At 41.0% G+C, this 16,271-nt stretch overlaps 1 protein-coding gene across 1 annotated transcript in view; it reads right to left on the bottom strand.

Annotated features, from left to right (window-relative positions):
• Nucleotides 1-223: 223 nt before the first annotated feature.
• Nucleotides 224-16,271, bottom strand: part of LOC148017615 (5'-adenylylsulfate reductase-like 4) — a 37,155-nt gene continuing 21,107 nt past the window's right edge. Inside the window, exons 3-4 of the mRNA XM_087663537.1 lie at nucleotides 1,087-1,211; nucleotides 224-1,013 (exon numbers count right to left, since the gene is read on the bottom strand). Coding sequence (XP_087519663.1) covers nucleotides 532-1,013; nucleotides 1,087-1,211 — 607 coding nt within the window. The 3' untranslated portion in view covers nucleotides 224-531. The remainder of the gene's footprint in view (nucleotides 1,014-1,086; nucleotides 1,212-16,271) is intronic.

The raw sequence follows: 16,271 nt of genomic DNA, 5'->3' as shown, positions 1-16,271 counted from the left end.
TCATTGCAAGTATCTAAAACAGAGTAACTGGTTCCTCCCCTGGGGGAGTAAGCCCTCAAGCAAATGTGTTGCGGATGCCATAGATAATCAAAGAAACTAAAAACAACAAAAATATAATAGCACCAGTGCACAAAGAATAAACACATGCACATTTTGACGTTCACTTGTTTAAATTTCATATTAACATGGATTCAGACAAATACCATTCGAAGAGAAGATAGGCTAGTCCAAAAGCACACTGCATATTGCATAGGCCACATTGAACTACCATAGATGGTCACTAGAAAAATAATCTCTTGTGTACAAGGCATTATGGGATTGTACATTTACCTCCCACAAAATTGAAGGATTCACCCTAGTAAGATTGAAGCATATCCTTGCTCAGTGCACAGGCATTGCTGGGTAACAGTTCTCACTATTCCACAAATGCCCCTGGAAATGACTAGCAAGAATCTATAGCAGTAAGGATGTCACATTTAGATCAGTGGAATAGACATTACCAAAACTTGTACATAGATGAATTTCCAAGGTTCAACCCCAGAGATGGCTTCTGTGTACAACATGCCCAATCTCACAAGCATCGTCTGTTGCTACCCTGCTGGAGCTACCTTCAGCAAGAGCTACAGCAGCAAGGGATGATGAAGACCAAGCAGGTACAGACCTAACTCCTTTCCCAGCCTCCCTATTCTCTTGCATCAGTGGACTTTTACCTTTGTTCCTCTTGGACACATCCTCATGCTGCTTTTGCTTCAAATTGGCTGACAAGCCCTGTCTGAGTGATTTTGTTTGTGTGTGTTGTGCAGTCCAGTAATTCTTTATCTTAGCAAAAGTTTTTGGAACAAATGCAGAGAGTCCCTGGAAAATTAAAAACAAAAACGCAAGTGCCAAATATAAATTCTCTTGCAGCCGTGCTCCCAGAGACTCTGACCGTGAAAACCTGCTTCCTGCCCCCGATTGTTGGATTGCAGTAATTTGCTCAGCATATAGATAGCTTACATTGATAGGTTCAAGACCTGCAGGGAATGGGTCAAAAGCTTAGATAACTAGCACAGAATCTAGAGCCAGAAGAAAAGAAAGGATGTGCACCTGTTACATCTTTATAGAAGCGAGTGAGATCTTCTGTGGCTCTAGAGCCTTGATATCTCACCCTAAGAGTTCTGTTGTGAAGGAAAAGGGAAGGAAAACTATGAACTCCATGTTGTGATAGCGTACTACAATGACAAGCACCAAAGTTAAGTATCAACTGAAACAATGTTACAATGCAATGATTGAAGAGTTTAATCTTTGCTATGATATGTGTGAGGGATTAAAGATACTCTTACCAAAAAATGATATTGTGAGCCAAAAAGAAATAAGGGACAGTCATTGAAGACCACATAAGTGATGGTATGATCATTCTCACACATGTTCTTGCCCAAGGGCCAAAAAAAGGATTGAACGTCTTCACAAGAATTGTCGGTTGTGCATATAGCAATATGATCAAATATTCAACTCAACTCCTGCTTGGAGACCTAAGGCTGTTTAAAAACAACCTGGTTGCAGCATCAAGGAAAAATGTTGCCCGAGTAACACACAAAACTACAACTTGCAGGAATTCCAATCATGACCACACCAGCTCACACTCACATTGCCAGCCAGTTACAACACACCATCAGGCTTGGCAATAAGACACGTCCCATTATTGATTTCCCTGAAACCCCTTGAACTATCTCGTGACCCATCAGACAGCAAGCCCATCAGAACTTGCCCTAGCAAGTCTCCTGCTCGTCAAGCTAACTAACCAGTGTAGATCCACATGGCAGAAAACAACCAATTGCACCTCAGCCACATGTTCTGCCCAAAAAACAACAGACAATCACCATGCCCTTGCATTAGACAACATTCAGCCTGCCTGTCAAATCAACAACCAGAGTCTTGCTAAGGTCCACAGTAGCTGCCCTCAAAGCTCCTTGCCTTTATCAGTGGTAGCTTTCCCATTTTTGCTTTCCACTCTGATTAGACACTGAAGGCAAAGAAGCCTCCTCAAGGGGCTAGAATGGCCCTTCAGTTCAACTTGGGTGCACAAGTTGTGATACCATCCTCTAGACCTCAAACGGCTCACTATTTAGAATGGCTCACAAGTTGTGCACAAGGAACTATAGATATTGGATACTCTAAATTAAACAAGTTACCCTAGCAATTGAGGATGGATTTTTTCCGTTCTGATCCTTTTGTTGTTGTGGACACAAGAAACATGATTTTTCTGTGGTCGGACATGATAAAGAGTATATTCACATACATTGTGACATGAAATGACCATCAGTTTCAAGCAAATTTCAGTCAATTTCGTTTATTCCCCTTTCGATGAAATGCTTCCTGTTCATACTGTAGCATACCTAGCAGGAGATAGAGTTCCAAATCACAGTTGCCAAGAAGCCTTTCAAAGGTTAGGAAACTCATTTAATACCTGGGCATTCAATAAACACATAAAATGTCTATTTTAAACTTTCCATAAAGGCCTAACCTAAAAAATGTTTGGAATCGACATTTATCATGGATTTGTTTGACCCGTTTACATGGATATTGACATTGATTGAAAGAGTTTTAGTTGAGTTGCTATCCATGATGCATGTATATATTGATGTTTTCTTCGATAGTAGAGCTACTGTTGGTCATGGATAACGAACCATAACAAATGTAATATTGATGTTATGTAGAATGTTCAGCTGTATTGTATGGAATAATGAATAACAATCACTCTGTTAGCCATGTTAAATAAGTAATATTTTTATATGTATAAGAAGTTTCTTAGTTGTTTTCTATCTAGAATGAAGCCCATTTCTAACATTTTGCAAAACTCGTATGAAATCTACAAAACCCATTTCATACCTCCCATTTTAGAAACCCTTTGCAACTATGTCACTTCCTTAAGCCTATAAATGGTTATTGTATAAATTACACAGCACAACAAACAAAATCTGAGCAGCACAGAACATGGTACACAACAAATTAGAGAAGAACTAATGTTTCTTTAATTGCAAACAAAGTGATATAACAATGGCTCTATTAGCAGCTGTTAGCAGGTCAATCAATCCATGTGGGAGTCTGGTTGTGTTTCAATGGGCTATGCATTTCATTTACAGGGAGGATTAGTGGGTGCCAGTTATTTTATGGCAGATGTAGGGAAAGGTTAGGCACGAAGATCGAGGCAGACAGACCTTAAACGCAATGAGAGAGACAGAGAGAGTGCAAGTGAGCAGAGTAGAGAGTGAACACGTTTTTCGGTACAATGACGAGAGTATACCACTTTAGGTTTTTAGATAGATATATGTATGAAAGTACAATGTGCTACGGGTGTGTCACACCATTGCACATATAAAAGGCACGATAGCCCTTTATTCCCAACAACCTCCCACCTAAAGGCAATGTGCCTTAAGAGGAGAAAAGAATCAACTAAGTCTAGGTATGTACAAAGCTGAAATAAATATATCTATCCAACTCCCATCATCTGTCGGCAATGAGCAAACCGCTCTGCTGGAAGACCTTTCGTGAGAAGGTCTGTAGGATTATCATCTGTATGCACTTTGACAAGCTCAATGCTCTTGCTGTCAAGTACATCTCTAATGAAGTGGTACTTCACTTGTATGTGCTTTGTCTTTGCATTAAAGACAAGATTCCGTGCTAGCATGATAGCACTCTGACTATCACAATGGAGAACAAGTAACTCTGTGATGCCAAGCTCTCCCACCAGACGTAAAAGCCATAAAGCCTCCTTGCATGCCTCAGTGGCAGCTACATACTCTACCTCTGTAGTAGACAATGCAACACACTTTTGTAGCCTGGAGATCCAAGTGACTGCTCCTCCTGTGTGAGTAAACACATACCTAGAAGTGGACTTCTTGCAGTCCGCATGACCAACATAGTCTACATCCGTAAAGCCAACAACAAATGCCTTCTGCTTTCCAAAGCAGATACACAACTCCTTTGTGCCTTTGAGGTATCTCATAATACCTTTCACTACATCCCAATGCTTTTTGCCAGGGGTTGCCATGTATCTGCTAACCACTCCCACTGCAAAAGCAATGTCAAGACGTGTAGCAACCATAGCATACATCAAACTGCCAACAGCCGAAGCATATGGTATCTTGGCCATTTCAGCCTTCTCATCATCAGATATAGGACTGTCCTCTGCACTGAGTTTCACATACGGAGGCAATGGAACCCCAATTGTTTTTCCCCCCTCCATATTGAAACGCTGCAAAACTTTGGAGATATACTCCTGCTGAGATAGATAGAGTAAGCCTTTAGATCTATCTCTGAGTATTCACATGCCAAGAATGTGATTTGCATCACCCAGATCCTTCATGTCAAAGCTGCCATGAAAACTTTGCTTCAATGAATCCAAGGCATGAGTATCCCTGCCAACAATCAGCATGTCATCTACATACAAAACCAAGATAATCAGGCTGCCATCTGCTGCATTCTTGGTGTACAAGCAATGATCCACTTGACTTCTATGAAAGCCTTGGGACTGCATGAATGTATCAAACTTATGATACCATTCTCTTGGTACTTGTTTTAGCCCATACAAACTCCTTTTGAGCTTACATACCATTTTTTCTTTCCCTTGTTCAACAAACCCTTCAAGCTGCTACATATAGATGTCTTCATGCAAATCACCATGTAAAAACGCAGCCTTTACATCCATCTGTATGAGCTCCATATCCTCAACTGCAACCAAGCCCAAAATGGTTCTCAATGTAGTCATCTTGACTACAAGAGAGAAAATCTCATCAAAGTCAATTCCATGCTTCTACTTGTACCCCTTTGCAACCAATCTTGCTTTGTACTTGGGTGAGGAACCAGAAGTGACCTTGATTTTGTAAACCCATTTGCATGGAAGGGTTTTCTGCCCTTTAGGCAACTGCACCAAGTCCCAAGTGCCATTTTTTCCAAGAGCTTCCATCTTTGACAGCATGGCTTTATACCATTTCTTGTTGTCATGTCTGTCCATTGCTTCCTTGAAGCAAGACGGTTCACCACAGTCTGTCAACATGACATACTCAGCCACATTACTGTCCTGGCATTTCAGCCTGCAAATCAGCATTAACAGCTTGCTGTCCCGGCTGTTTCATAGGCAATAGCTGGCTGATCATTTCCAGCATCATTTCATGCATTTATAAGTTCATTTACAACAGGTATTTGCTGCTGTACAGCAGACACATTTTGCTGTCCAAAATGTACTCGGGCTGTTTGTGCATGAGATCTTCCCGGAAGATAACATCATTGCTGCATACTATTTTCCTTTTCTCGAGATTCCACAATTTATACCCCATTTCACCCTTGTCACCATATCCTAGGAAAATGCATTTACTAGACTTTGGCTCAAGTTTGTTGTGTTTTTCTTTACGAATGTGCACAAAAGTCTAGCAGCCAAACACTTTCAGATGGGCATATGAAGGTGGCTTGCCCGACCACACATGAGACAGCATCGTACGGACCTTACCGTGTATGGTCCGATTCATATGCTCTGCAACTCCATTTTGGGGTGGATTATAAAGGGCAATGAGCTCCCTCTTTATCCCTTTGCTATCACAAAATGCCTGAAAGGCTTTGGACACATATTCCCCACCATTGACAGAGCGAAGACACTTAAGTGTCTTATCTGTATGATTATCAGTCAATGCCAAGAATTTTTTAAACTTGTCAAGCACCTCATCCTTGCTACGAATAGGGTAAACACATACTTTCTGTGTAGCATCATCGACAAAGGTGATAATATTTCTTTCCCCCTAAAGATAATCCTGGCATTTGATATACATCCGAATGTACTAACTCTAGAGGAGAAGATTTCAAAGAAAGAGACTTTTTGTGAGAAGTCTGTGTATGTTTGCCATAAATACAAGGATCACAGTGCTCAAAATCGGCATAACGAAGACAATGCAAGTAACCCAAACGAGAAAGCACTTTCATTCTTGTTTGACTCGTGTGTCCCAACCGGCCATGCCACAAAGAAACACTTGGCTACTCGGTCACTGTCACAACTCTATAGTAACAGAATTCGTATCCTTTTTCATTAATTTGTCTATATAATGATTTATTAAATTTGTTTCCTTTGCACTAATTAGATATAAAGAAAAGTGCATTGGAGCTGGCCACTGATAAGTAGTCACAGGTTATGGTGGACCCATACGGTGGGTTAGAGAAAAGATAGTTCACACTTCCACCTATATGGCCCGATTGGGCACATGTGACCAGAACTCACACATATCAGGGTTAGACTCACACACAGAAAGGATTGATGCCTTGAAGTGTGGGCTAGATCCGCCAGAACAGACAATTACAATCAACAAGATGGCATGATCATGAAATGCTTGTGTGGGCTAAAAGCTTGAAATGCACATTTCTTTGCATAGGAAAGTCACATGAAGATTCTGATACCGTTTTTGCGATGTACACAGAAAAAGCTTTCATATGACACCCATATTGGGGGTCCCTAAATTTTAGGAGCCTTGGATCAGCCTAAAAATGCTAGTTTTAAAAAATAGGGATGTCATTCTAAAAATAGTAAATTCTGTACTCTCTATTCTTGACAGTATTCAGCCCAAAAAGGAAGGCCATAGAGAAGAGACAAGTGTCAAGACACTTGTCATACAAGTTTCCAAGTGTCCCACCACTTGTCACATCTCATGACATGTGGCTGGACACTTGTCTTGTGCTACTCCGCTTTCCCCTTTTGTACTAGCTCTTCCTTCTCCTATAAATAAAAGCTCGTTTTTTTTCATTCAGCATCATTTTTCTTTGCTGTAAACTCATGTACAGCACCCACAAATAGCCAGAAACTGGCCCCATCCATCCCCATCATCATCCCCCACTTCTCCATTATCAAATTCCTCCATATTCCTTCTTCTATCACTGCTGTTTTACAGGACAGCAAGCCTGTAAATTCATTACAGCACCTCCTTCTCGAGCTTTTTCTTCCATTTTAGCAACAAGAAGCAAGCCCTATCCATGTACCGCTGATCAACGATGAAGAAAGGCTGATTTCCCCTCTTTATTCTCTCATACTGCAAAGAAATCAGTTCTTATCATTGCATAATAGATAATGCATGTGTGTTTGTACATCTTTGCATGATCTTGTGAGAGTGAGAATTACTTCTCCTCACTCTCAAATTGATTGTAACTGAGCTCTTCCCTAAGGGACTTGGGTTGAGCAGAAATACATTCCTTCCTGGGGGGGGGATGTGTTGTTGCCAATCTTCAACCCTCAATCTTATCTCCATTACTTTTACATTTTCATGGCTGTAATTTTGTGAGTAATTTTCATTTTCAGCCTTAAGTGTTCATTCTCTTTTATATTAAATCTCGAAAACAAGCGAATATCATAATTGTTAAGCATACTACGTTGTTCGGGGCGTTTACAGTCATGCACACTAGATACATGAAGTGGGTACAACGTATTACTCTTGCAACCTCTAGCAATAACCCTAGATCCCTTACAAATCTTTCATTTCCCATCACTAAAGGTGGTATGAAAACCATCATCATCTAGCTGCCATGTGCTAATCAAGCTCTTCTTGAGTTAAGGTATATGCCATACATGCTGAAATGTAAAGACAAAGCCATACTGAAACTGTAACTGCACATTGCCAATACCTGCAATCTCACATGCATAGTTGTCCCCAAGATAGATAACACCATGTCGACCCCCTGTATATGCGGAAAACCACTCACGATGAGGGATGACATGAAAGGAAGCACCTGAACCAAGAATCCAGGTATGCATGTCATCATCTGTATCTGCAAGTAGAGCATGTGCACCAAAATGTGAAGAGACAAAGAGTACATCACTCCCACTGTCACTATCATGAGTGACTACATTCACCTCTTCAATTTTTACATTACTCTTCTTAGGCTGACTGTCCTTCTTCTCTTCCTTGCAGTCATCTGTCTTCTTGCCTTTTCTTTTCTCTTTCTTTCATTTGTAGCAATCACGTTTAAAAGTGATCCTTCTTGCAACAATGATGGCATTCAACATCTTTGCCACGTAATTTACTACGTCCCTTGCCATCATATTTGCCCTTTTGCTATGATCTGCCCTTAGTATGCAAAGCACTGGAAGACTTACTAAATGCATTGTTCTGCCAATTCATCTCTTCCATAAGTAGAGCACTCTCTACATCAGCATACAAAAGGATCACATTAGAATTGCTCATAGCAGTCCTGAATGTATCCCAACTCTCTGGTAGAGTGCAAAGCAAGAAAGTCCTTAAATTCCTCAACAATCATGAACTTCAAGGCAGCCAGCTGGCTGAAAATGGAGTTAAACTCACTCAAGTGAGTAGACATTGCTGTACCTTCTTTCATACACAAATCCATAAGCTTTTTCAGCCAATACACTTTACTTGCAGCACTATTCTATGCATACAGTTCTTCCAGTCTAGTCCATATAGCATATGCAGAATCCAAACCTTCAATGTTGAAGAGCAAGGCATCAAAAATCGATAGCTCTATGGTTGAGCGTGCTAGCTCATTTAACTCATCTCAATCGTCCTGATCCATATCCGTAGGCTTTGCCCCTTTAGTTTTGATCGGCTTTGCTTGCTTCTTTTGTAACAAGATATTGTAGCATTGTTTTTGCCACACTGCAAAATTATATGCGCCTTCAAGCTTCTTTATATATGCATCAAATTACTGCTGCTATTGCTGCCAGCCATGGTTTTCAGCCCAAATGTGACCAAAAAACCAGTAAATGCAGGCCCAAACTGTCACCCAAGTGACCAAGGTACAAACAAGTACCAATCAGCAATAAATGACCAAGACGTACAGATTTCAGATTTGTAATTAAGTTTTCACAAGCACCAAACCAAGTGCTACAGCATTATCCAACTGATTACAGCCGTTCCAAAGAGCATGTGCATCACATTACATGAGAAATCCCAAAATTTCAGCTGCAATTTCTGTTGTACATGTACCCATGGGCATAAAATTCGACACGAACAGTCAAAAGCCCCAAAATTTTGTGCTCAAAGTGTCAAACACACATCTGCATTTCCTTTGTCATGCATAGGACTATCCAATTTTGCCAAAATAAAGCAATTTCACCAAAACCCCCAAATTTTACCAAGTGTTGATGTCCAAATTGCACGGAATTCAACCTGCATGTACATAAAATGACCAAATGCTACACAAATTTTGCCCAAATCGCAAAAGCCCCAAATTGCACAGGGTCCAATGTGCCTCAATGTCGAGAAATTGGGTCAATTTCAGCCCAATTTGTGCATGTACATGAAAAGCCCCAAATGTCGGGGACAAAATGTCATATTCCTTTTGTAATGGATTGCTTTTTAATTAAGGCAAAGTGTGTGTGCCGGATGATCAGGATATCCGCAGTAAAATTTTATGAGTATCTTGATGAGATGCACTAGACTTTAGCCTTGGTCACCCGTTATTTTTATTGGCTGTATATTAAGACTATGGTTGAATCTTATGTTCATGAGCGCGTGTAGTATAAACTTAACAAAGTTGAATGGTGTAGATAGACGGGGATGCTACATTCTTTACAAATCCCTAATAGGAAATGGAGTAGCATTTCTATGGATTATATCGTAGGATTGCCTTGTATAAATCAAGGCCATGGTGCAATTTGGGTTGTGTTCGACTAGTTGACGAAAATGGCTCGATTCATTCCTACAAAGGCAATCGTGACACCTTTACACGCTGGTCGCCGTGCCCGCCATCCAATCGCCCCGTCACGTGTCATGCAGCTGCCGCGCCCGTCACCAGTCGTCACAGTCACCATCAGCTGCTGTTGATCGCCCGTCAACTGGTCGCCCGCAATGCCTGCAGCAACAGTCGCCTACTCTCCAACATCCACAACTTGTCGTGTGCCCTGTAGTGACGAGTGCAAATTGTCGTCTGACCGTCACGCGGCTGACCTATCCAGCTCGTCGAACTCCTGCAACACACGAACCTGCCTGCAACCTGCCCGTTGCTCCTGCAACACCTTGGTTGTCACTTGCCAGCTCTGATACCAGTTTGTAGGGAAAGGTTAGGCACAGAGATCAAGGCAGACAGACCTTACGCGCAGTGAGAGAGACAGCGAGAGTGCGAGCGAGCAAAGAAGAGAGTGAACACGTTTTTCGATACAATGACGAGAGTGTACCACTTTAGGTTTTCAGATAGATATATGTATGAAAGTATAATGTGCTAAGGGTGTGTTCACACCAGTGCACATATAAAAGGCACGATGGCCCTTTATTCCCAACAGCAAACTGATTATTTTATGCATCTCTTGGCTGGCCAACTTGTATTTTGAGGCCTCCAAAAGCCGACTGACCTAATCCTATTCTTTGGCTATTTAAATTTTATAGTGTAGGCTCCCTCCTCCATATCATTGTCAACAAACACAGTTATTTGCAAGTCCTCTTGGAGAGCGGGAGCCAATGCCAATGCCCACTCAGCCGATGACTTACTGTTGTGTTTGAATGTCTCGTGTCTTGGTGTATGGACTCCATTTCCTCAGCATTCTTCTAAGTTTTCTCTTTGCAGTGTTTTCTTTCTCTATTTTCTTTCATGTGTTGTGCAGTATTTTACAAAAATTTCACATACTTCCATTGTTGCACCCACTTCTGATATGTTGAAACCAACCTTCCTTCTTAGAGAGGGTGGTAAAACATGATTAAGCACGCACTTACAACAATTAACAAATAAACATAAACTAAAATGCACACTTCACCATAACATTCTTGGACTTTGGACACCATGTTGGCCCCAAAACTAGCGCCCCTTGCAATATTTCTTTAATTTGTATTGCTATTGCATGGAGTACACTTGAGATTTATTGATCTCCTCTAGTTGTCACAATCGACCATCAAGTCTTCCGGGATATTAGCCCCTTGATCTTCACCCAAGACTTGTACAAATTGGACCCCTTCGGATGGACTAGCATTAGAAATCAATAACTATTGTCATGAGTCCCAAGGTGGCTACCTAATTTCTACTGATAATTAGGGTTTACAACAAAAATCTCACTGCTAACCACCAAACCTAGCTGAGAACAGCTTTCAAATGGCTGAGAAATGCCGAGATACTCAAAGAATGTACAAGAGAAGATGAGAGAAGCTAAAGAAAGAGAAATTCCTAATGTTACATGCACGAAAATATCAAAAATGGCCGCTGCCTGCCTGAATCAGCCCAAATACTATCTCCCGTTGCTAGGGAGTTCATTAAATGTTGCCGCCTACTTTTAAGAGGGTCAAATCTGTTGTCACCTGCTCCTATTAGATCTCTTGCTGCAGTTAACTATCCCAAAAAGTCCTCCTATGGCAGAAAATCAGATCAGCAGCCACTCTTCCCTCTCTCCCACAGCCTGCATACACTGAACAAGCCTCTACAACCCCCAAACAGCCTTCTCCCCCATTGCATAGGCATTTTTGCTTAGTGGTAACCTTCTAATCCCATTTTCCAACAATTTTCTGTCAACTAATTAATTCTTAAAATGAATTAATTATGAAAATTAATTTTAACCCTTCTGACCCTACCCAAAACTAGATGTGCTCATTCGCAATTTAATAGGCTAGAGTACTTGCAACCCCAAGTGGTCCCCAACCTTAATTGACCCTTGGACAAGCACAAATTAATTAATTAGTGCTTAGTCCCTAGTGTCACCACTCATACTTACTGGCCAATTAATTGCCCTAGGGCCAAACTAACATGTGACCTCAAGGAAGCAATGGGTATCGAAGGCAAAAAGTTGGTGATAAGTTATGCTAGTTGTAGGAGACTACTACACTTTGTTGGCTTCACACGTAGCCCATGCCATTGTACTATTCTTCAACCTTGGTAATGGATTCCAATTTGTTGAGCTAACATAAGCATTACATGTTGAATTACCACTTAAACAGCCCCAAAAATGCTTAATTAATGAAAACCCCAAATGACATGAGAGCAGGTTTTTAAAACGATACACAAGACGAGGTCCTGGAACTTCATATAAATAAGCAAGTTGCCCTCCATTCAGCCCAATCTCGCTTTTGCATGTTTCAAGCCCTCTAGCTCATTGCCCACACCCTACTCGCAAAGAACATCTCAACCGAAGCTACCCGTTGTTGTCTACATCCATCAAGCTGTCACCGGGTGGTGATACTTTTTACAATTGCTTTTTTTATTTATTTATATAAATATTTTATTTTTCTTTTCTTTTGTTGCTGTTGTTTCTTACCCCAAGAGTTCTCTTGAAATAAGCCACGATCTTTGCATGGCCAGAAAAGGCAGCCATTGGGACAAATTGGACAATTGGTTTGTCTGAGCCTTAGGACCAGTTTCATATTGAATGGGCACTGAAGAATAGAATTCCAATGGTTTGGGATTGTGTGCTTAGCCACTGGAGATGGTATAGGACAATGAGTCTGGCCAAGACAGAAGATGCACATGTGAGAATGCTCACGGAATAAAAGTCACCGTAACTGAGCCACATTACACTTTTTGATGTGGTCACAATGATAAAAGGGGCAGATGAAAGAATGAAGTTTTGAGGAGTTGAGGGCAAATTGCTGTAAGAAAATCAACCATGGAGAATACTTCTACGTCTCTGATTCAAGTACAGAGGTAGAGCTTGCTTCCTCTGATCAACTCTCTCTTTATTCTCAAAGGAAATGCTTTGATGATGGGCTAATTTCATCAAAGGTACAATTCTGTGTTTTCACTGTAATTCTGTGCACGAATCATTGAGTTTTGATCACATGCTGAACAATAAGAACAATGAATTTTGCACATGCTGGACAGTAAGAACAATGAATTCTACACATGCTGGACAGTAAGAACAGTGTGCTGGACAATGAGAATAGTGAATTCAGGACATGCTGGATAGAAAGAACAGTGAATTCACAGATCTGCAGACTGCAATTCTACACAAGAATCATTGAGTTTTGGTCACAGAAAATGCTTTCCTAAAAGGGATGTTGATCTGGACATGCTGTACTATTCTTATGCAACTGGGATTTACTCAAAAGAGATGAAAACCAACTGTTCACAACTTATGTACTTTTGGAACATTATCAATTTTTTTGTAATTTTCCATTTTAAATTGATAAAGAAATACCGAGAGGGGCGCCAGACTTCGAGGCCAATCTAGTATTGAGCAAGGGAGTGATGTCTCTGCGAACCATGAAACCGGTCTATGACTCATATAAAGCCGTACTTCCTTCAATTAACACCTGGTCTTTACACACACACACATAAGTAGAGACTTCACTCCCTCACTCAACACCAGATTGGCCCCGAAGACCGCTGCCCTTCTCAGTATTTCTTTATCAATTAAAAGATGGAAAATTACCAAATGTTCCAAAAATACATAACCTGTCAATAGTTGGTTTTCATCTCTTCTTAGTAAATCCCAACTGCATACGAATAGTACAGCATGTCCAGATCAACATCCCTTTTAGGAAAGCATTTTCTATGACCAAAACTCAATGATTCATGTGTAGAATTACAATCTGTAGATCTCTGAATTTACTAATCTTAATGTCCAGCATGTCCTAAATTCACTGTTCTTACTGTCCAGCACACTGTTCTTATTGTCCAGCATGTGCAAGATTCACTGTTCTTATTGTCCAACATGTGCAAAATTCATTGTTCTTACTGTTCAGCATGTGACCAAAACTCAATGATTCGTGTGTAGAATTACAGTGAAAACACAGAATTGTATCTTCGATGGAATCAGCCCATCATGCGAAGCATTTCCTCTGAGAATAGAGAGAGAGTTTATCAGAGGGAGCAAGCTCTACCCCCGTACTTGAGTCAGAGACATAAAAGTACTCTCCATGGCTGATTTTCTTGCAACAATCTGCCCTCAGCTCCTCAAAACTTCATTCTCCCATCTGCTCCTTATGCCTATTACGTTTTTTTTTTTAAATGCTCTCTCTCTTTCTTTTGGAAATTTGTGCCACATGGCATACATGTAACAATTTTCCCGTTTAAATCTTTTGGTCTAAAATTCTCCATGATCAATGCAAAATTTGGCCTCGGCACAACCCATAAAATTAATCTTCATGCAAAAACAAAGAAGATGATGCGAACAGATTTTGGGGTCCAAAAATAGTAACTCCATAAATTTTAGGGAATGGTAACCCCTGCATTCCTCAAGTTGTTCTGAGCAACTTTAATCATTGTGACTACATCAAAAAGTGTAATGTGGCTCAGTTACGATGACTTTTATTCCATGAGCATTCTCACATGAGCATCTTCTGTCTTGGCCAAGCTTATTGTCCTGTACCATCTCCAGTGGCTAAGTACACAGTCCCAAATCAATGGCATTCTATTCTTCAGTGCCCATTCAATATGGAATCGATCCTAAGGCTCAAACAAACCATTAGTCCAATTTGTCCCAGTGGATGCCTCTTCTGGCCATGCAAAGATCTCGGCTTATTCCAAGAGAACTCTGGGGATACGAAGCAGCAGCAACAAAAGAAAAGAAAAATAAAATATTTATATAAGTAAATAAGAAAAGCAACTGTAAAAAGTATCACCACCTGGTGACACATGCACCTGTCTCCAACCTCCATCACATAGTCTACATTGATTTCTACTATGTTTGCTAATCAGCTACATCATCTACAATTGATTACCTAGTGAATTGCTGCATTTGTGTGTCAGAAGAGGTGCAGCAATGGAAGCATAAACATGTGCCGAAATAAACTGCTGAATACAAGACAAAAGAAAAGAAAGAGATAACACAATACAAATGAGACCTCAGATGTATGATCGGAAAATGGAATCCATATATCAAGACATGAGACAGTACAGATACAATGTGAGTCACCGACTGTGGTACCTACTCCCTCTCCCCAGAATCTGTCAAGTGATGAATGAATGTTGAGAAGAGAGACTGACAATAAATAGGACAAAATAAATACCTCAAATATGACAAGTCGGGCAGCATTAAATGCTCACCCACTGACTGCAAAAAATGCTAATCCACAATAAACAATGGCAAATAAAATACCTAAAATGTCTCTCTGCCCAGCCTACTGAACCACAAGTCCAGACTCAACCATGAGCTAACTAATCTACTAATACCCTCTCTCAGATCATGGGTCAATGATAAGGTCACATCATAGTATACACAACAATGTCCATCATAGTAGAACCATGGATACCCAAGTAGTGGGTGCGCAAGCCACCACCAAGGTGCCTCGGAGAGAACCTGATGTCCAACTCCTAAAAATAGATAAGATCATAGTAGCTCTCAATGTCTATCAACATTGCCGCTAAAGTAGCACATGTGACCATTCTATCACCAATGCCGCAGCACATAAATGACCATGGATTCCCCGTCTTTGGCTAAACCGCCAAAGTGTCCCCTCATGTGAGCTCCAGACGAAAGCCACCCGCTCTCTGTCAAGAAACCGGCCCATCATGAACCTGGATGTCAATCCTAGCTCCAAGATTTGTACTTGCCAAACTTCGGTCGATGTGTCAAGGATGTCCCTCTCAGGATTCTCTACATCTATATAGAAATATAGATGAGGTGCGCCTGCCCCATCTCACCACCCTCTCACACTCCCTCTCTAGCACTAGAGAGTCGTGAGAAATACCGCATCACCACGACTAGAAAGCAGCTAAGGAAGGGGCTACGAAGCCCTTCCCACGATCCGAAGAAGAGAATCCCTTCCACGCCATGGACTTCACCTAGGCCGAAGGATCGGAATCAGAATCTGAGGCAGATGATGACTCATCGGAGGAGTCAACATCCCACTTCGTCTTCTACTCCTTGTTCTTCCTGGAAGCCGCTAACTCTTTGCAGTCCTTTCTTAAATGACCTTTCTTGCCACAGAGGTAACACTCGGCCTTCGACTTCTTCGTCTCCGAACCCCTCTCTGAAGCTGCAAGAGCCTCACGGGAATCTCCATGTAACGTATCATTAGTGGATATGCATGGAGCAACCATCTATAGAGGATTTAGAAAAGAAGGTAATTGGAGAGAGAGCACAGCCAAACCATGAGCACAGACTACAAAAAACAAGAGTTCACATACAGTATAACCCAAAATCTAATAAAAATAAGACAAAAGCTACAGTAAGAAATCTAAAAATCAATCAAAAACTGTCAAAAACAGCAAAAACGGCCTGATAATGTAAGTGTCCAGCCAAGAGGAGATGCAAAGGCACCAAAACGCAAGTTGAAACACATGCGCAAGCTGTATGGATGTTGACATCAGCAAAAAACGCAAGCAAAACAGGTCCCTGGTTGGGGCAACAACTGCATGATCAGTAAGAATGAAAACAATCCTAA

This window comes from Lygodium microphyllum, chromosome 22, assembly GCF_053477565.2.
Source record: "Lygodium microphyllum isolate KBCC chromosome 22, Lygodium_microphyllum_v1.1.10, whole genome shotgun sequence".
In the NCBI taxonomy this organism is placed as follows: domain Eukaryota; kingdom Viridiplantae; phylum Streptophyta; class Polypodiopsida; order Schizaeales; family Lygodiaceae; genus Lygodium; species Lygodium microphyllum.
The sequence above is the reverse complement of the archived record's forward strand: the minus strand, read 5'-3'. Positions and strand labels throughout refer to the sequence as shown.